A 22050-nucleotide genomic window follows, 5' to 3' on the forward strand; every position below is an offset into this window, starting at 1 on the left:
TTCGCCCAAAAGTAAGCTGGGATAGGCTGCTACAAAGTCACCCCTTACACTGAAATACGTATCAGACTGGTCAGTTTAACTCGGTTTACTCTTGTTCATATCAGAGATGTGGCATTACAGTTTTTGTGTCACTGCCGAAATATATCATGGTGCAAAGACTGTCACATTTTATTTATTCATGTTATAAACTGCAGCAAAAAAAAAAAAATCTAAAATGGTGTCACTGCTTGGAGGAGGGAAAATAAAATATCGTGTGACGGAACAGCCCCGTCACTGAGGAGCACTCAGACACACTCAGACACACATAGATGCGTACACATAAACGCAAACACACACCAGAGGTTCATTCACACTCCATGCCGATTACTATGTCAGGATCCGGGAACCTTCACGATTATTTGGCTGTCAGAAAATGATCAAGGGTGCACACTTGATACATTTAGTAGAACACCGCTGGCCACCTTACTATGGGTCGATTCTCCTCTCAGACTGGTCCCGGCATTCGGTTCAAACTGAAGGCAGAGGCCAACCAGGTGTTTAAATACTCCTTTAACGATATGCGATTGTATGACGTCATGGCCACAGTTATGGAGAAGGTAACAGCCATTTTGATGAAGAAACAGTTGACTTGCACAAACTTTTCAGTCTAGAATTTGTTTGGTTGTTTTTTTATTGGTTTGCAAACATTTTTGTTGTTTGGTACTGGGTGTTTACATGTAAATATATTTTTGCCACAAATCTGCACTTTTGGGAGACGCACAGTAAATTGCATCATCGCTACCTACGGCTACGTCATTTTTGTTGTTGTTTTATCGAAGGACTGAGGTTGAACCCCGTCACATATGGTGTCAGAAGTGGGATGGCTAAGTCGGAAGATGACAGTTCGCCTTCCAAGACCAGGCAGATGAACTGGGCTGCGCTCCCAGCAGGTGGCACGTCAGGAAGAGGAAGAGTTTGAGTCAGAGTCAGACAGACAGCACGGAAGACAGTAAATTCATCGTCATCCTCATGTCATCCTGACATTTTCCCTGGAACGTACCGGCAGCAGTTTCGTTCCAGCTCAGTGACAATAGGAGAAACAACGCTGCAAGGAGGAGATCGGTGAGAGTCTCATCCTGGAGCAGCTTTTTCGTGTCCTTCCTCCAGAGGTGAGAATCTGGGTTAAAGAGCTCCTCGCCCGACCAGCAGTGGACGTCAACCTGCATTCCTGCCTCTGCACACCAGAATCGTAATGAGGAGAGGCAGCCAGGAACCTGCAGGTACTGCCAACACTGCTACAGCTCAACAAGCCACTGATAAGAACTTGATTTGTTTCTACTGCCAGCAGCCAGGCCACAAATCTTCTGTATGTCCTATACGCAAAGCAAAGATCACAGGCTCCTGTTATGCACCTCGAGATGAGGTAGAAACTGCTGAGCACAGGGAAATTAGAACAAAAATATACAAAACATTAACAGTAAATGGCCAGCAGCTGACTGTACTATTAGATACTGGCAGCTTCACATCGCTGGCAAAGAAATGTTGCATACCAGTTGGTAACATAGGCTTTAATAACAAAACAGACATTATCTGTGTACATGGAGACATTCATGCCAACCCTACAGCTGAAGTGACTGTTTTTATTGATGATCAACCGTATCTGTTGACTGTTGGGGTGGTAGAACATCTGCCAGTAGATGTTCTTCTGGGAACGGACTTTCCTGTACTCATGCACTTGCTGCACGGGGAAGAGTCTAACAGAGGGGACAATGCTAATCAATGTATTTCCTGTCCTGTGATTACTCGAGCCCAGGCGAAAACTGGTGTTCAACCACTCCCTGACATGGATGGCAGTTTGTGTGAGGGCCTAGGAACTCAAGGCGCCATCGCCACTTTGAAAAGCAGCTAAGGCTAACTGGACATGATATTAATAGTTTGACTGCAGCTAAAGAGTGGGAAGTGCCTGAAAATATTGCCGATTTACAAAAACATGATGAAACACTGAAATCTCTGTTTACTAGTAGATAAAGCAAATGTGAATGATGTGGGGACGTAATTGTTTTGTCTTTGAAGATGGTGTTTTGTATACACTGCATGATGGTCATAAAAGTCTGGTGGTTCCAGCCAACGGTAGACAGTTGATTATGTACCTGGCTCACAGTCCCCTGGGCTGGCCACCTTGGCCGACACAAAACTTACATGCGGGTTAGTTCACGTTTTTATTGGCCTTGCATGTACACAGACATCTAAACATATTGCACTACATGCCCCACATGTCAAAAAAACCTGTGCTCCTTGTAAGTCTAATTGGGCCCTCCTGCTACCACTCCCCATCATCTCCACACCGTTCCGAAAGATTGCCATGGATATTGTTGGTCCTTTGGTGAAGAGTAACCAGGGCCACCGGTACATCTTGGTCGTGTGTGACTATGCTAAGCTTAACTCCATCTCAGAGTTTGATGCCTATCCAATTCCAAGGATAGATGACCTACTGGAGAAAATTGGGTCTGCTGCGTACATCACCACCCTCGACCTGTGCAAGGGGTACTGGCAAGTGCCTCTGGAGTCCTCAAGCAGACCCTACACAGCATTCTGCACACTGGCTGGACTTTTTCAGTTCACAGTGATGCTGTTTGGATTGCATGGACCTCCAGACACTTTCCAAAGACTGATGGATAAGGTTCTCCAGGGTTGTGAAGACTGCACTGCATCTTACCTTGACGATGTGGTAATTTTCAGCAGCACCTGGGAGGAACACATCCGACACCTGAGGAAAGTCTTGGGAAAGATTAAAGGATGCTGGACTGACTAATTTTTTCAAAGTGTGAGTGGGCCAGACAGGAGACACGGTACCTAGGCTACCAGCTGGGAAGAGGAGACGTGCGGCCACAAGTGGATAATGTGGAGGCTATCCTTAGCTGCCCTCAACCTCGAAGCAAGAAGGATGTACGATCGTTCCTTGGATTGGCTGGGTGGTACCGGCGGTTTGTGCCACAGTTTGCAACCATTGCTGCCCCACTCACAGCACTGACAAAGACGGACCAGAAGAATCCCATCATCTGGACGGAAGAATGTGAGGAGGCCTTCCGCAGGTTAAAAGCCATCCTGTGTTCACCGCCGGTTCTTAAATGTCCCGACTTCAGCAAACGGTTCCTGATGCAGGTCGATGCGTCTGCTGTACAGCCTTGGTGCTGTCCTCGCACAAGGAGACCAAGGAGAGGAACAGCCTGTCCTGTACCTGAGTCGCAAGTTGCTTTCCCGGGAGAGGTACTCGGTGGTTGAGAAAGAAAGCCTGGCCATCAAATGGTCTCTGGAAAGTCTGCGGTACAACCTATTTGGCAGAGAGTTTGATCTGGAAACTGCCCACCGTGCTCTAACCTGGATAAACTCCATGAAAGACCACAACAGCCATCTCACCTGTTGGTACCTCTCCCTGCAACATTCAAATTTGTCATTCGACACCGATCGGGCAAAACCAACTTGGCAGCAGACTACCTCTCAAGGTTGCCGTACATCGCCAACCTCCGGGAGGGGAGGGATGGTGTGATGGAGCGGCCCCATCACTGACTGCATGAGGACCACTCAGACACGCATAGATGTGCACACATGATAAACACCCATGCAATGTAGAAATAATGACTAAGTGTGTAAAGGCAAATAATAACAACTAGCACAGTCTGGTAAGACACCTCCCACCCCATGCAGGACGCCCTGGCAGCTCTGAGCAGCTCCTTCAGCCACCGGCTGATTCACCCCCGGTGTGTGAAGGAGAGATACCGCAGGTCCTTCCTGCTGCTGTCAGGCTGTACAACCAGCTGTGCTCCCAGTAAACCACCAAACACAAAAATCTGTGCAATATATTTAATTCTTGAATTACTCTGTCTGTATTGTGCAATTCAAAAATTATGCTGCCTGTATATACCATTTTTGTCTGGTCATATTTAGTTATTGTGGATTTGCACTGTACTTACTTATTACTGTATCACTTATTTCTTATTTACTTATTTTGCTACGTTGTTTTTTTTGTAGTATGTTGTTTTTACTCTTGTTTGTAAGGTTTGCACTATCTACTACGCTGCTGTAATCCTGTAAATGTCCCCACTGCGGGACTAATAAAGGATTATCTTATCTTATCTTATCTTGTCTTAAATTCAGTACCAATGTAACAATATTACATTACAAGTAAACATCCTGCATTAAAAATCCCACTGAAGAAGAAAAGTACAGAAGTACTAGCTGCAAAATGTAGATAACGTGGTTTGGCCCTTGATATATATTCTACGTCGCAGAAGGAGGCGGAGGAGGCAGCAGCTGATGATGTAAACAATATAACAATAAGTGTCCCCGCTGTCATTGGGTAGAAGCCACCAGTTTGTTATTGTGTGCCTGAAACAGGAGGCTTGAGACCCTTTTATTTTTAGGCAGGTGATGAATTCAAATTTTAGTGCACAACGTCTGTGTGCAATTTGAGAAAATACTTCCCTGTCAAAATTCACACACCACACCAGTGCGCTAACATGCGGTGTACTACCTGTATGTGTACTAACAGAAGGACGCAAACTGAGACACGGCAATTGTTCTGGATTCAGGGAATGAGAGAAATGAGATGGACTGCAGTTTGGACTGACCACGGTGACTGTGATGGGTAGTGTTACCACAGTACCTTCAGTAACATTTGTTATGTTGTTCAGCTGTCCGAGAAATCCACATAAACACAGCAGTTCGTTCTGAGAGGTAGATGAATGTCTGAACCAACGTTTATGGCATTTCATCCAACAGTTTCAAAAGCTCAAATGTGACTGCCATGATGACACTAAAGCAGGCAATCCAGCTAACAATGAATTAGATATTCAGTCCAGACCAAAGTCGTGACTGATGAAATCATAGTCACGCTGCTTGTGCATAAAAACATATTGCTAACTAGAGCAGCAGAGCAAACCGCATTAGTGTTATTACAATTCATGAAAATAATTCATGGCAATACAACAGTCATATTCTAAATTTAGGAGCATATAATATATAAAAAAAATTCTGAAAAATCTTACAACCTTTTTCCTATTTATCCTTAAAGTACTTATGTATTTGGATTTTATGTCTGAAAACACCATTACCTCATCTCCAGCCTTCTCTAAGAATCTTTGCTGTGAACTAATGCTGCCCTCTGGTGACTGCAAACAAGAATTATTTCCAATCCCTACATCACCAAATTGGACACTCGGGTTATTTGCAAAGCATTGCAATACAATTTGAACTCCTTGAATGCCATTAAATCCTACCCAGTATTCCTACACGGACAGATTCTTCCATGACACTGGAATATAGTCATTCAAAGTCCTGTCTTTTTTTATTGAAATGTTTTAACACAAATGACTGAGAATGGAACAGTAAAAATAACTGAAGAAATATAAAACTCCAGAAAATGAAAAGAGTCCTACAGTAAAACTGCATGATAGACCCTTTACAAATTATGATACATCACACAAAAACATACAAAATGAGACACATGTATTTATTCTAAACTAGGGTCATCTTCCTGAATTTATGAACCTGATACTGATAGTTTGTGCAGTGTATAATATAATATATCTTAGGTTGAGCCTAAAAATGTATCCTCGACTCTGGAATTGAAATCATCTTAACTCAAGGTCAAATTATTTATTTTTTTCTTGGCGCTTAAATTCATACACTTCAGTCAGAACAGTGAGATGATCTGCTGATGAAAACATTAAGATGAAAGGCATCAAAAAAAGTGGGCCTTAATTAATTAGGTATTTTGTTCAAATATTTAGCTCTTATTAAAATGAAAAGACAGCACTTTAGAATCCAGTGGTTTTGATCATATCCAAGGTACAGGCCAACACTTACACGACCAAAGCAGCATTACTGCTAGCAGAACAGGCCACTGTACCAAGTAAAGCTGCTATTTGGTAAAATACACTTGAATTGTAACACGTCAGATGCACCAGAAAAAAAATATACTTTCAAGATAGTTGATGCTGCAGTGTATGCCAGTGTTATTGACCTATGTGCATGTATTATACCGAAACAGTGGGGGGCACCAGTACACAGAGCTTCCTACATGGCTGTCTTACTGGGATTGTCAGGGTCGAAGGTCATGATCTCCATATGGATAAGACCTGATTGGATAAAAATAAAATGGAAAGCAGTGTTAAAAACTGATATCACTAAAGTGTAGATTTGTCTTTTGAGAATATGTCACTGCAAACCAATATCACGCTAAACGTGTGATACACCTATCAGTCCACTAAATTATACCATGTCACACTTGGTTTGGATTTAAAAAGTAATTCTGCGCAAGTAACATTTTGTAGCTACTTCACAGAGGTTATTTTTGTTAAATCTGTTTGGTTATGTACGTAGCTAAAAATCCACGTTGACTTCGGTGAATCACTGTCACCTCCTTCAGTGTTTTTCTACTTGGTCACATGACCTCTGTCACATGACCTCCTTCTTTGACCCTCTTCATATATGCTTGTACTTCTCACACTTAGCTGAGACAAAACGTGACACTGACACGTCTCTAGTGGACTGACAGTGTATTACATGCTTTGCCGTGATACTGTGCTGGGCACAGAGGGAATTCTGTTACTTTACCACAAAGTATTGATTAATCTTTAATATACTGCAATATTTCTCCATCATGGTTTAGGCTTCACATGTACACTGTAAAAAAGTCACAACCTCTGTTTTATGCAGCTGTACTTACTCTTCCACTCGCCAATGGCGAGCTCCAAGCTCTCGAAGGAGTCATCATACAGATGAGAGTCTGTTTCACTCTCGGGGTCGTGATATTCAGCCAGGAAGGGGTGGGATAGTCCCTGCTTGGCTGTCAACCGGTTCTCTGGATCCAGCAGCAGCATCCCCTCCAGCAGATCTATAGCTTGAGGCACCAAGACAGAAAACACTTTAGAATCTTTTTACTTTTAAAGAAATCCAGGTTTTAGAAGAGCACGTATCCTGAAACTGTCCGCCTTCATCACTTTCTTAACTCAGCCTGTTGTTTAAATAATTGTGCAATAAATCAGATGCTTTTATTGCATTTGAAGCACTTTATCTTTAACTCGTGGATCATTGAAGTGCTATTTTATCTATAGTGTTATCAAGAAGATAAACTTCAATCAATTATGTTCATAATAAATCCTTGAAAGTTTTTTTTCTTTAACAGTGGAGCAAGATGGTACACCAGTTCTTCCATTTAAACAATGTGATATATTTAAATCAACAAGGTGAAGCACACCATTCCCATCCATGGATGAGAACACTTCCTTGAAATTTTTCTTCTTTTGAGGAGGGAGACGTTGAACATACGATTGTGCCTGGAAAACAGGAAATAATTGTTACAGTTTATTCTAATACAGAGAAGAACGTGACAACAAAAAAAAAGCTGATGTAAAACCTGTATAATTTGTTACTGATATTTGGAAATGCACTCATCAATGCAATGTGTTGATGACAGCCCAAAAAAATTTGGCATGCAAAACAGACAAAACTCACATCCTCACTCTGCATCTTCCGCACCAGGGAGGAGTCTGGTGTTCCCGTCAGACGGAGGATCTTCTTCAGCTGATCAATACCTGATCACTGGTTAAGGAGGACTCAGCATTCACCAGGTAGATCAATCATCAGAGCAGTCACATGAACTGACACAGCCTGCGTTTCTGCAAGTCTAAAGTTCGACACATGATGTAGCAGCACAGTGTTACAAAACGTAACAGTTTGTCATGCTTGCTAAGATTTTCTCCTTTGAGTTGTGTATTTTAATTTCATTTTCATCACCCACATGCAGAAAAATCTTTTAATTTCAATTTCAATTTGTGTAAAAAAAATAAATAAATAAAAAACCAGTTAGATGGGTATTTTAGCAGTTTAGTATCGCACTTTCATTAAGTTGGGGGAGTCACGATAGACAATTTTTTTTTTTTCTCCAAAAGGTCAGAAATGTTGCAAAAACGCTGGATGGTACTTTTCCCATGAAGCAAACAATAGCATAGTTGCATTTGACCTTCCATTTGTGGTAAACGCAACATCTTTCAAATGCCACAGCTTCAGTCTGAAACACAGGTTTACATTTATCTCCAAACCAAGATTACACAATGACCACATGTAGGTTGATTTTCACTCATTTCCTCTCAGCTGTCAGTTAGAAAGCTCTCAGAGAGGACATTACGACACGATTGACGATCAAACTAACCTACATGTGTAAAATGGGTGGACCATGCTGCACCTGTTCTCACAAAATTCTGTATTTTAAAAATTAAAATAGCAGCATGAGTTTCTGGGTCCTGTAATTGAGTCTCCACAATTTTATTAGAACATGTGTGTGGATACTGTCATGTCCTGGGAAAAGCACCTGGCCGGTAATCATTTCAGCCAGGATGCAGGCGGCTGACCAGACGTCCACTGTGAGGGAGGGTGGCAGAGAGACGATTTTAATAATAAAAAGGCATACTGCAATATTCTGTTCTATTTTAAACAAACAGAAAGGGATTACCTGTTATGAAGGTAGGGCATATTATTACCTGTCTGACTGTAGTGCATCCAGTTGAATATGACCTCTGGTGCTCTGTACCAGCGTGTCACTACATAACCTGTCATCTCACTCTCTGTCTGTCTTGCCAGGCCAAAGTCCAGGATCTGAGAATATTTACAGTGGATTATTGTTGCATCTTCTGTACTCACTTTTAATTTGCACTGCATTGCACATTAAACCATGGATACAAGTGTGTTAAATGTTAAAAAATAAAAATTACAATATTTTTTCACACATTATGCTGAAACTAATCATCATCGTGACTGTATAGAGCAGCTCTTTTGTTTTGATTCTTTTTTTTGCTTTGAGAACTTACCTTTAAATCACAGTTCTCACTCACAGCAAGATTACCAGGCTTCAGATCCTAAAGGACACAAAGTTTTGTTCTATCATGAAGCGTTTTATGACCTTTAGCAAATATACGCTATGAAATACTCAAAGCAATAGTTCCATACTTTGGGAAATCCTCTTATTTGTTCCTTTGCTGAGAATTAGATGAGAAGATTGTCAACTCTCTCCTGGTGAAACTTTTCAGCAAGCTTCCTGCTTTTTAAAATGGTTTATCTAAGCGATGTCTGGATTGAATGGGGCCATTTGGTAATCAGGCCTGGGTGCGTCTGCAACCGGTTATCAATACATTTGCTAGTTTTTGGGATTTAGTAGTTATACCGAGTTCACACTACAGGATTGCAGCCTTGAATCCCTGGAACAGATGTAAACCAGTGTCATCAGTGCTCATAAATTGGCGTTCAACACGTGTAAACTGTTCGTACACAATATCATCAACGCATCACAGCGTTTTTCAAATCTTTATGCCAATCTAAGATAACTGCTCCAGCAGCAAAAAAAATATATTTAGCAAAATATTGAACTATTCCCATAACTGCACTTCAGACGTAAGGACAAAATCGGCTCAGCTAAGTGGTGTATTATAAAATGTTCATATACCTACCCGGTGAATGATTCCTGCAGAATGAATGTACTGTAAAGAGGAAGAACATATATTTAGAGACAATGTGAAACAGTAGACGTAGACATGCTGTAATTACACACTAGTGTTTGTTTAGCAGAGTAAGCAGGTCCACAGACTTATGGCTCTCTAAATGACATAGTGTAAATCCTTACACACCACAAAGTCTCCTCCTACAGGTGATTGTGGGGGCTATGTTTTGTGCATTTTCCAGCCGTCAGACCAAACCCAGACTGCTCTCACAGAGCAGAAGCACTGATGAGATCGAGAAAACATTTTGGGATCAAAGACATTTGCATCTAAATTCAAATACAAAGAGCCAAAGAGGTTGGTGAAGCTTTCCAGTTTAAAACGTGCTTTCTGGATTGTTTCCACTGAGCACCCTTGGTTACACATCAACTAGCATAAACAAAGGGGAAGCAGTCAAACATCCATTTCAACGTCCACATTTTGACTGTGAATGACATTTTAATTCCTAAACTGAAACGTGCTGGTAAGGTGTGCTGGTAAGGTGTCAGAAATAAAGGTTAACACATTGCTCTTCCAAACTCTTTTATTTTGCTTCCTTTCATTATAAATTCATATGTATCTAACATTTGGAGTCCTGTTGTTTGTCACCATGTTTTTAAAATACAGTTTAAATTTAGATAATATATGACGTGCAATCAAGTCTGTTCCTATTGTGCACTAACGGAGCGCAGCATAGTAAACTCTACACGGAGCATGGGGAGGCAATAACTTTGGTAAGTAAGTATTCTGAATTAGTCAATTCTAATATTCCTGGGGTTGTACACTATGAATTAATCCTACGGGGTCAGACTCTCAATCGTGAGTTCCACTCTGATGTTCTGAGGCGACTGAGGGAAAACATGACCTGAACTGTGGTGCAATGGCTCTTGGGTTCTCCAATATGACAAGACGCCTACTCATAGCACCATTTAAAACTCACAAAATTCTCGCCCTCAACAATGCAATCGTCGCTCCTAACCTCTCCTACTCGCTGGATTTGGCTTTCTGTGACATTTTACTGTTTCCCCAAAATTTGAAACTTTGATGGCAGCAGCCAAAACGCCAGAGTCATGGCTTCAAAATGGTTGTTCATGAAATACTGGCTGACGTCACAGTGAGTTGCTACACACTAACCTTCTAGCTCATGCACCAAGCTAACATGTCCCAGACTAGTTTGTCTTTAAATTGATTTTAATCAAACTCCCATTAAACAGAAAATGAGCTAACCCCAAAAAATATAAAGTAATTAAGCATTACCTACTGCTGTAATTCATTTCATATAGGGTATTGTAGTCTAGTGCAATACGTGTATAAAGTTTATCAAAGTTTATCATACTGTTATTTTGTGGAGTTTAAAATCCCATTCAGTATATTTTCAAGCATCAAATGAAAGGATGTTCATTCGTATTAACTCAAATGCTGGATGCAGTGAAAGTTGTTTTGCTGGATGGTCATTTATTTAACCACAGAGCTGCCATGGATGATCATTGGAAACACATGGCTAGATTAATTCAAAATGCTGCAGCAAGAATACTGACAGGATTTAGCAAGATAAATCATATGTTTCCCATATTAGCTTCTCTTTATTGGCTCAAAACTAAACATCAAGAATAGAATTGAAAGTCCTTCTCCTTTCATATTAATCTATGTACAGTGCATCTGGAAAGTATTCACAGCGCTTCACTTTTTCCACATTTTGTTATATTACAGCCTTATTCCAAAATGGATTAAATTCATTTTTTCCCTCAAAATTCTACACACAATACCCCATAATGACAACGTGAAATGATTTTTTTTTTTTTTTTTTAATTTTTGTAAATCTATTAAAAATCAAAACCAAAAAAAAAAAAAATCACATGTACATAAGTATTCACAGCCTTTGCCATGACACTCAAAATTGAGCTCAGGTGCATCCTGTTTCCACTGATCATCCTTGAGATGTTTCTACAACTTGATTGGAGTCCACCTGGTAAATTCAGTTTATTGGACATGATTTGGAAAGACACACCATCTATATAAGGTCCCACTGACAGTGCATGTCAGAGCACAAACCAAGCCATGAAGTCCAAATAATTGTCTGTAGACCTCTGAGACAGGATTGTATCGAGGCACAGATCTGGGGAAGAGTACAGAAAAATTTCTGCAGCATTGAGGGTCCCAATGAGCACAGTGCCCTCCATCATCCGTAAATGGAAGAAGTTTGGAACCACCAGGACTCTTCCTAGAGTTGGCCGCCCGGCCAAACTGAGCGATCGGGGGAGAAGGGCCTTAGTCAGGGAGGTGACCAAGAACCCGATGGTCACTCTGACAGAGCTCCAACATTGCTCTGTGAAGAGAGGAGAACCTTCCAGAAGGACAACCATCTCTGCAGCACTCCACCAAGCAGGCCTGTACGGTAGAGTGGCCAGACGGAAGCCACTCCTCAGTAAAAGGCACATGACAGCCCACCTGGAGTTTACCAAAAGGCACCTGAAGGACTGTCAGACCATGAGAAACTAAATTCTCTGGTCTGATGAAACAAAGATTGAACTCTTTGGCCTGAATGCCAAGCGTCATGTTTGGAGGAAACCAGGCACCGCTCATCACCTGGCCAATACCATCTCAACGGTGAAGCATGGTGGTGGCAGCATCATGCTGTGGGGATGTTTTTCAGTGGCAGGAACTGGGAGACTAGTCAGGAAGGAGGGAAAGATTAATGCAGCAATGTACAGAGACATCCTTGATGAAAACCTTCTCCAGAGCGCTCTGGACCTCAGACTGGGGCGAAGGTTCATCTTCCAACAGGACAACGACCCTAAGCACACAGCCAAGATAACAAAGGAATGGCTTCAGGACAACTCTGTGAATGTCCTTGAGTGGCCGAGCCAGAGCCCAGACTTGAACCCGATTGAACATCTCTGGAGAGATCTGAAAATGGCTGAGCACCGATGCTCCCCATCCAACCTGATGGAGCTTGAGAGGTCCTGCAAAGAAGAATGGGAGAAACTGCCCAAGTATAGGTGTGCCAAGCTTATAGCATCATACTCAAAAAGACTTGAGGCTGTAATTTCTGCCAAAGGTGCTTCAACAAAGTATTGAGCAAAGGCTGTGAATACTTATGTACGTGTTATATTTTCGTTATTTATTTTTAATAGATTTGCAAAAATTTTAAACAAACTATTTTCACTTTGTCATTATGAGATATTGCGTGTAGAATTTTGAGGAAAAAAAATGAATTTAATCCATTTTGGAATAAGGCTGTAACGTAACAAAATGTGTAAAAAGAGAAGCGCTGCGAATTCTTTCCGACCAAGCTCTGTCCTATCTTGAAATTTCATAGTATCACAGTATTTGACTTCAGAATGCAGCCTTATGATTCCAAGAGTTTCCAAAAGTAGAATGGAAGGCAGAACCTTACTTATTTGACAAATCGTATTGTTAGGGATGGTTCAAGTCCACCCTAGTCATGCTGACTTAGGCCTGGGTTGCTATTCTTTTAACATTATTTCTTTAATATTGATATTCTTAACATGGTTTGTGTTATTTGTTTCTTTGTGTGTTATTTTAGGATGGAAAGTTTTCTGACCATGTTACATTGGGATTTTACTCTCAAGAAATATTTTATTTAATTCACACTCTCTTTGAAATGTGCTCTACAAATACAGCAACCTTGTCTAAACACCTTAAAATTATCTCTTTCATAGCTCATTTGATGGATTTTGTGCATGAGAGTTGATGACTGGGAAAATATACTTATTACAGTGATCTTAAGATGGTGTCTGCATGTTTCACCTTGTGCAGTCTTGTATTAATCCGACAGCATTCAGTTCAGACTTGTTACATGCTGAACGTGATATGGAAATATAGCTATTTTCAAACTCGTAAGATTGCCGTCATGACTTTTACGAAGAAGTGACCAGAGTGCTGCTTCAGACTTGAGACAAAGACATTAAACTGCCGTCAGATTAATGGGAAGTTGAGCATTTCAAAAGGGGCATTTGTTTACCTGCTTACAGTGCTTACACATAAACTGACAGTTTCACTGCTTTCATCTCTCATTGAGAGTTTGTCTGCTTTCAGTGATTAGTTCAGCTGACACCTTCAGTTTAATTCTGCACATCATAGCTTTACTTTCTCTTGGTGCATGAAATTCACTTGAATTTTGCACCAATATGGTCAACATAATTTCACTTGAATTGAGACTTCAGCTTCAGGACTTCCACTGCCTTTTTTAAAAAAATTATCTTTCACTAATTATATTTCAGCATCATTCATCTGCAATTTTACAACTGTAAGTATATGTCCTTCAAAAAAAAAAATTGCTTTTTACTGCATCGGTTTAACTGCATTGGTTTTAAAATGTGTCTATATGCAATTGGCCCTATGAGCGTCATATAAAACATGCTGTGATAGAACAAATACATAAACACTCACCTTAAGGCCTCTTAGAAGCTGGTAGAACAGGTATGTGGTGATGCGATTAGTTAATCTTCTCTTCTTCATAATGTGGCCCAGATCCTGGGCTACAAGGGGCATTACCATATAACTGGAGACAGAAGAAGAGTGAGAGGCGAGCAATGAGGGAAAGAACAAATTGATAAACAAAAATTGATCAATAAGTCCATCAAAAGGCACAAAGTCAAACTACTGTATACATGCTGTATTACTGTACTGTAAACACCAAATACTGTCAAGGGCAAGAGCTTATTGCTCTGGTGAGGAAATACAACTGCATAAACCAACCAAAACAAACAAGAATAAGCCTGCTCTCCTACTGCCTGACTTGAACTTTCAAACATGCACACATGCACACACACACAAGATCACAACAAGCTGCGACAACTAGTAGGAGAATGCCATTCTCAACTCCTAACTTACAAGGTTTGGAATTTCTCCAGTGTGGAGTCAGGTGTGAAGACGTCAAGGAGGCAGATCACCTTTAAGGGAAAACATAGCCAACATATTTAAATACCAATACTTATAATAGACTTAATGTATATTAAAGTCTTGCACACAGTCCACATGCGGTGCAGAGTTTGGAAAGTTAGTAACATCTTTTAGCTCTGAAGTATCTGTGGCTCCTGTGCTCATAAGATCACATTCTTCGCCTTTACAGTCATTCACAGTCATTGCTGTCATGTATCTGCACTGCATTTCTCCGAGATCACCTCTAAACAATTTATGCATCCATTACTGACTTCATTGTGCTTGGATTTTCTCTTTAACCCTGTAAACCCTCAGTTATCTTTGCAAAAAAAAAAAAAAAAATCCCTAAATTCAGTCAGGAAGAGCTCCACGATTGCAGGGCCAAAATGATCAACTGTGGGCTTTATGGATCAGAGACAGTTGGGGGAGAATATTGAAATACAATAGCTCTCTCTGTTCCCATCACCAGGAAAAATTTGGACTCTTGAAAAACAAGAGCAAAAATTTATAAAAGTGTGAATTACAAATCAAATGACAGCCTCATAAAAGTGAGTTCTTGACAATGATGTTAAGGTTGCCACACTCTCCACTACAGGATACCATGTCAATGTTAAAGTTAGGCACCAAAAACCACATGGTTAGTTTTAAGAAAATATAATGGTTTGGGTTAAATGTGACATGGTTGCCTAAACCAACCCTAAATTAGGGTTAGTTTAGAATATCATGTTTTTGATTACATTTAGTAATTTTACGCAATGTAAGTAAGATTTCATACATTATGCAAATTACATCATGCAAGTTAAATAGCTATGCACGTATTATGTAAGTATTAAGTAAGTACATTAGTTAAGTTACTTAAAAGAAATCACTGTTGACTATAGTTTTCTCACAGACTCAGGCACTGGTATCCCAGGTAAAAGTCAAGTCACCTCTAGTGGTCTGATGGGTGTACTACACACTTTGACGTGATACTGGGTGTCCAATAATGCCAGTGGGTTGTGTCTTCATAACAGAGACGAGGTGGGAACCATTCCGAAGTTTGAGCTCAAGCTGGAACAGCCACTTACATTTTAATTTGATACAATACGAAGAAAAAAACAACCCGGCCCAAGATTTAAAAAAATGGATCACAAGTCTTTTCTTGATGCCTTTTCCTTTGACAAGAGACACACTCATTCACAGGTGTTCAGTGAAAATACTGAGCCATGAGGGTTCTAAAAATACATAACACTAACAGCTAGTCAGGGCACACGGGCGAGATTATGGGTGTTTGTTGAATTATCAACAAAGTTTGCTTACCCTCAAAATCTACTTTTCGTGAAAGTGAGAGGACTAAATGGAATTAAGGTTGTAAGACTAAAACCTCTCAACAGCTTTTCTCTTGGCTCTCAGAGTCACTTTGACAGTGGTGCCTTTATTTAACAGCGCTTCATTATTGCAGTGACAATAACATGTTTACAGGGAAAAGGAATCAAGATTTTTGTGTTTTGCCTTCGACTGATCTGCATGCTTGAACCAATAGACTTAAATAATGATCGTTTGTATGATAGGCACTATGATGGTACAGTTGTTTATTTATTTATTTTCACTTTTTACCCAGTTCTTACATTTTCGTGCTGTATGTGGCGTAGCAGCCTGAGTTCCCTGTAGGCCCGCTTGGTGTGGATGAGGGACTGGAAAGGCCGATACAGCTTCTTGATGGCCACCTTTTCCTTGGTCTTTTGGTCAAGGGCAGAGCTAAATGGAATCAACAGGACTCAGTGATTCACATGATTGTTATTGTTACTGTAATGTGTGGCAACAACTGACATTTATTACTCCCAGTACTTAAGCAATACTTGTTTCAAAAGGCAATAACTGATTCCCTGTTTAGTCTGAAATAATTTAAAACCATTTAAAATTGCTGGTTATGTATAGACCAACATTTCAAAACTCAAAGATCTTCAATTTAGAGTCACATAAAACAGAAAAATAATCCTCATTTTCGAGTAGCTGGAGCCAGAGAATGTTTGGCTATTTTTTGGCCGTACTGTGGCTGACTATTCAATTAATTGACTAATTATTAATAACTCTACAGTAATTGTAGAAATTACTTTACAGTAAATAAAAAATCATTTGTGTAGGAGTTTCTGTTGGAAGTTTACAAAGAAAACATGAAAAAAAGAGCCTGCTCTGACTTGTGAAATAAGACTTTAAAATACATATAGATATATCCCTGTAGTTATAATTGAAAAATAACATATCTGAAATTAAACCCAACAAATTAGTTAAGTATTCAGACCTGTTGTCCCTTGTGCTATAGAAACATCAGCTATGAAATCTTTGTCTGTCAGGGGCTTCATTAGATCGTACTATGTCTGGGATATCTTGGATTCCTGTATGCTGGGTTGTTCTAGGTTGGTGGTGGAGATTCTTGTCATATCGGAGGACCTGCATCAACTTGCTGACCTGCCTCAGGCGGACAATAGTGCTTCTGTTAGCAGAGGTAAGGCCTCTTGGATAGCCTGCAACATAAGTCTGGGAGTGGAATGCAGACTTAAGGGCTACAAAAATCACGACAGCCTATAGAAAATAATTTGAGATGCAAAGCATTTTAATATTCAGTTTAAAAAATGTGGGCCTTTGAGCTCCCTTCACCATTTGTAAAACAGAGGATAGCCTAACGGAGAATCACTATTACATTTTAACATTTCAAAAACGTTTATTTCAACAGCTATACAATAAACATTAATGTAGTCTGTGTTGGAGGTGGGTAATTGTAATTTAACTGCCTTTATTTTGTTATGTAAAATAAGGCGTAATAACTTTATCACGTAAAATAGAATTGTCAGTAAAAGGCAGAACAAAATGAGGTTGTCTATTTTTCATCAGTTCTATGGTTTGCAGCTATTAGGCCTACATTATTATTAAAGGGGAAAAGTGCAAGTGCCTTTTTTATTTTGCAATACACAATAGTAAAGGAATGACACAAACTCTGCAGCCCTTTCCTCGTCGGTAGGCTATACTCGAAGTCCTGCGCACCGCTTTGCCGGGTAAACTCACCAGACAGTCCCGTAAGCTCCGGAGCCGATAGGCCGCAGCGTGGTATACCTCTCTGGGACGTCCCATGTCGTTTTCTGGACCTCCAGTCTGTGAAAGCCTGGTCTGACAGGGGATTCTTTTACTTGAGACGCCATACGGCGCTGTTCTGTTTCAGTTTTCAGTCGGGTTTTTAACCATACAAAGAGATTACAGGCAGCCTTGGTGCTCCAACCTGACAGGTGAGGTGAAATGAGATCTAGCGGTAAAGGTAAGATTGGAGCAAGGAGACGCCCCCGTTTCTCTGCGGCCTCCCTCATTCCACACAGAGAGCCACGTTATCAGCTGTCAGAAACATGTTGACGCACATCTGATCTGTATTGTGTTAAAAAGAAAAGAAAATGGTCGTTCTGTGGCATTATCACTGCCATTTTCCTCTGTAAAGATCCTTAAACTTGAAAAGAAAATGTGTTTAGGTTTTGAGAATACAAAGTTAAACCATGTCACAGATACATAGATAATCATTTTGTAATAGTTGAAACTTAATTCAATTAATTCAACTACGTTGAGTTTTTGTTTTAGGTGATCCCTCAATGCAGTGTGCAAATCGTGACTTGGAATTATTTCACACCTGAAGATAGTATGGCATGTCTGCTAAAATAGGCTAGTAATCAAAGCTGCCTATATAAATTAAAATAATGCTAAAAATATGTAGCAATTATATACAGTATATATATACTATTTTTATGAAATATTTTTTTATTTTATTCTAATAATCACTTTTTTTTCAATACCTTATATGTCCTGTAAACTAGTGATAAACCAATGCCAAATTATATCATTACTCTACCCACCATATGGAAATCCATTGTATTTCACCATGCTTACACACAGCAATGATCATACACCATTGCAATGCAATTATTAAACAAACAAACAAACAACAACAAAAACAATCAAGTGTTTTTTGAGATTTTTGAGACGGCCAGAAGTCGTAAGAAAACCTAAAGAAACAGGTAATTGAACAATATATTGCAGGTCCAAGGCAATCCACCTAAACTAACGATTTCCCCTCAAATGTTAGTCAGAAGACAATGAAGTAGAAGCGCTACAGGTAGGCTATGCGGTACTAGTGCTCTTAGGATACTTCAGGTAGCCTATAATGTGCACATTCCAATTTATGATGAGCTCTTAGGTGGAATATGGTCTCAATCAAATACATAAAATGAAAATATTGTACATCTGACTTCAGCTTTAAAGGAACCAAAATGAATGTATCCAGATCACCAACCTTTAACATTAGGACTTTAGGACTGACCTTAGTCAAAAAGTATTTGTAAATGTGAGTCAGAGTGACTAGAAACTTACTTCTGGGACTTTTAATTATGGTTTGTTTGTAATTAAAAACAAAACTTTTTTCTTTCTCTCATGCCACTTTAAACATCACATTTGGGAAACAAAGCTGACTTTAAACCAACAGAGGGCAGTCACACGTCATTCAGGTACAAGTACAGACAAAGAGGAGAGTCCCCTCTATGCGTTACTGTTTCTTTTTTATTTTTGAAGGATTTCAGTTCAGGAGTTAGTTATTCACATTTTTAATAACAATTATTTAATGATGACAGTAATAGACTGTAGTTTCTAAAACACAGAGTGCTTTACAGAAGCTCTACACTCTTTGGTTTGATTAAAAATGACCATCATCAATTGAACCTACTGATCAAAACTTGCATTGTCACAAAACAGTATCCAAATTGGGAATAACTGGAAAACATACTGATTAGTAATACTGTGAACATGTCAGCCAGCACAAATCCATTGGCCCAATGTACTGTATGTTCTGGAAGACACTCTACAGTGTGAAGCTGTAAAGCTCGATCACAGAAAAATCCGTGTTCATGTTTGTACAGTGAAACAGAGTACCACTGGAAAACTGCAGCCGAGTTACACACAGCATTCAACGGCCCAGGGTGAAGTTAGCAGACGTGGAGCAACATTTCTGGGTAACATTTTCAAAATAAAACTGACGTTAGCGCGCACTTTGGGTCGTAAGGGTAAGGAAGTAATGACGAAAATGAATGCAGACAGATCTACAGACACATACTTTAAACATAAGAGTTAAAAGTTACAAGTAGCCTTTATATAAGTACACTGTTTTATCCACAACAGTAACCAGAAAAAAACAGGGCATTGGTCCTGAACAGGATTCAAACCTGCATTCACAGTGCGGGTGGAGTATGTGTCTTGGACATTTTTTCTATAGCAAGGACTATACTACTATGACTACGACTATTACTACCACTACTACTACTACTACTATTACCAACAGCAATACAAATACTACTACTACTACTACTACTAATAATAATAATAATACTAATACTAATACTAATAATAATTAGAATAATAACAACAATAATAATAATTAGAATAATAACAACAATAATATTGATAATATTATTATTTCAATTATTCCAGGAGGGCTCCTTGCTTCAACTGTGATGTGTGGGATCAAATAGACATTAAATGCCCCAAAGTGGGGCTATTTTTTAAATGGTGACACAAATCCTATATGTAGGCCTACTTTTTCTTTCCCCCTTTTTAGGTTTAGAGATTTTATTTTGAAGGCAACACCATCCCACTTCCTGCCCCTCCGTGCCAGACTGCGTGTTTTGTTCTGCCCAGCTGTCCGCTCCGCCGCACTAACTGTTGTTGAGACGTTTCATAAGAGGAGAGCTGCTCGAACTGAACGCTCGCGGCGGCCTCTTGTTCTGGGAGAACAGCCTTTTAACTTTTAGAGCAGTTACTTTCCCACAACTGCGCCGGTTGTTTTTTTTTTTGTCTCTGTTTTCTTGGTTTCGTGAAGTAGAGCTGGAGTTCATCATATACTTTCTGCTCCTTAGTGTGGATGTGAGTCACTGTTTAACTGAACACCATGGACGGCTGATTCACCCGCTTTACACCTAACAGGTAAGTTCAACGCAGTTCTTCATTCAAATGAACATAAATAAATAAATAAGTAAATAAAACAGCCGGACTGTGTAGTGGGTTGTTTAACAATAGCCCTCATTTTCTTTTCACTTGTGCTGTGCTTTGTCCCGCTCATCAAGACACTTTGCTGGTATGATGCATGATGTTATATCTGAACCATTTTAGACTGGAATTCAGTAATGGTTTGAAACGTAGGGCAACTTGTGCTTTAGGTGCTATCGTTTTTGCATCCAAACCGCTGTTTTACGAGTCATCTTGAATATATAAAACAACATTTGTCAGTGTAATGCATAACCTACATGCCGGTTTACCTAACACACGCAGCCCAGACTGCTGCCTACAATGGATACACACTTAGGACCACCATGCACACACTCTTTTGTCAGCTGATACAGGAATGTGCGTGAGCTGTGTGAGCCAAATGTCAAATGCCTCGTTCACCTGCTGGCATTCCGCTGGACACACACAGCTGCCCATTTATTGCCTCATTTAGAAAACAGAAATGATCCACTTTGTCTGTGGTCCTTAAACTTGATAGGAGTTCACTCGCTGTTTAGAATTGAATAGAGGAACAGTTTAGAAATTGAATAAAATCAAAGACAAACTATTTTCCAGGTCTCATTGAGAAGCAGTCAGTACAGAGGAGAGGAAGCTTTCTTCTCAAGTATATTTGAAGTGGGTCAAATGTTTTTAATGCACATCTCGTATCCAACCTTTGTAAAGATTATTGTGGCTGTGTAGTCCAGCCTTCAACCTCAATCATGTAGGTCCCAACATCCAGGCGTTTTTCAATAGCTGGCCATCTGCTAGCTGAGGTTCTGTTCCCAAGCACAATATCGCATTACCCACTTTGGACTGTGGGGGATGAATGGGAGTGTGCGTGTTACCAGAAACCGTAGTGTGTAGAAAAGTTTGATTGTTCACACAATTCTGTTCACACGTTTGTCAAATGGATCGCAGAAAGGATTATTTAAACGCTTTATACTTTTCTTTTATGCCCCAGGCAGTTTGTAGAAAAAACAAAGTGCATGTCATATTTGTCTTTAGCAGTCAATTCATAATATGGGTTGGCAATTTGAATCATCCATGTGTTGCACTAATTCCTGCGTAAGCTTCGCTGTGTATACTCGTGTGTATCAGACACAGATTCTATCTTCATGATATCTGCATCTTCACCAGCATATATATATATTTTATCTTGATCAAATATCCTGATAGAAATGAGTCATGAAATTGAGGTTCTCTATATTATAAATTCAGATTTCTAATGTTTTTGGGATTTCAAAGCAGATCTAGGTGGTATATAAAAACTGTGAAAGTTATAGCAACTGTGCCATTTGGACAAGCCGTTTGGACTTTCATACGTTTGTGATGTCACAACTACATGCTCATGTCATATGTCCAGCCTCAGCACTTAAGAAGACACAGAGCGGTCATTGCATTGAGGAGCTAGCGAGCTGTAAGACCAAGGAAAACCTGAGGTGTCACTTCTGTGTCACTCAGAAGAGAGTCAGCCAATCAGAGAGAGGGTTGTTAATATTTTCATGTGTATCAAGACTGCAAAAAAACACCAGAAAGGTGTAAAGTATAGGATCTTTAATGTATGTCATTTAAGGTACACCTTCCC

General features: G+C 39.9%; 2 protein-coding genes across 3 annotated transcripts in view; one reads left to right on the forward strand and one right to left on the reverse strand.

Annotated features, from left to right (window-relative positions):
• Positions 1 to 5037: 5037 nt before the first annotated feature.
• Positions 5038 to 17652, reverse strand: LOC138193355 (mitogen-activated protein kinase 14A). The gene is made up of 12 exons (XM_069141346.1): positions 17457 to 17652; positions 16022 to 16151; positions 14367 to 14425; positions 13923 to 14034; positions 9483 to 9512; positions 8847 to 8894; positions 8520 to 8634; positions 8329 to 8400; positions 7495 to 7574; positions 7238 to 7316; positions 6707 to 6880; positions 5038 to 6116 (listed from the first exon to the last, which is right to left on the reverse strand). The coding sequence occupies exons 1-12, from the start codon at positions 17588 to 17590 to the stop codon at positions 6055 to 6057; spliced, it is 1095 nt and encodes a 364-aa protein (XP_068997447.1). The 5' UTR covers positions 17591 to 17652; the 3' UTR covers positions 5038 to 6054.
• A 2511-nt stretch (positions 17653 to 20163) lies between these two features.
• plxnb1a (plexin b1a) overlaps positions 20164 to 22050 on the forward strand; it is a 70864-nt gene continuing 68977 nt past the window's right edge. For both annotated transcript variants that reach the window (XM_069140765.1, XM_069140766.1), the window contains exon 1: positions 20164 to 20402. The gene's annotated coding sequence lies outside the window, so the exon portion shown is untranslated. The remainder of the gene's footprint in view (positions 20403 to 22050) is intronic.

This window comes from Embiotoca jacksoni, unplaced genomic scaffold, assembly GCF_022577435.1.
Source record: "Embiotoca jacksoni isolate LCO1_2020_lvr unplaced genomic scaffold, fEmbJac1.0.p SCAF_9, whole genome shotgun sequence".
Taxonomy (NCBI): Eukaryota; Metazoa; Chordata; class Actinopteri; family Embiotocidae; genus Embiotoca; species Embiotoca jacksoni.

Excerpts from the sequence above, each read along its gene's own strand:
- LOC138193355 (XM_069141346.1), bottom strand. The coding sequence starts at position 17,590 with ATGGCGTCTCAAGTAAAAGAATCCCCTGTCAGACCAGGCTTTCACAGA. Across the intron at positions 9,513-13,922 it reads AGCTTCTAAGAGGCCTTAAG|TACATTCATTCTGCAGGAAT; the intron begins GTGAGTGTTTAT and ends TCCTCTTTACAG. Across the intron at positions 7,317-7,494 it reads GGAAGATGCAGAGTGAGGAT|GCACAATCGTATGTTCAACG; the intron begins GTGAGTTTTGTC and ends CCTGTTTTCCAG.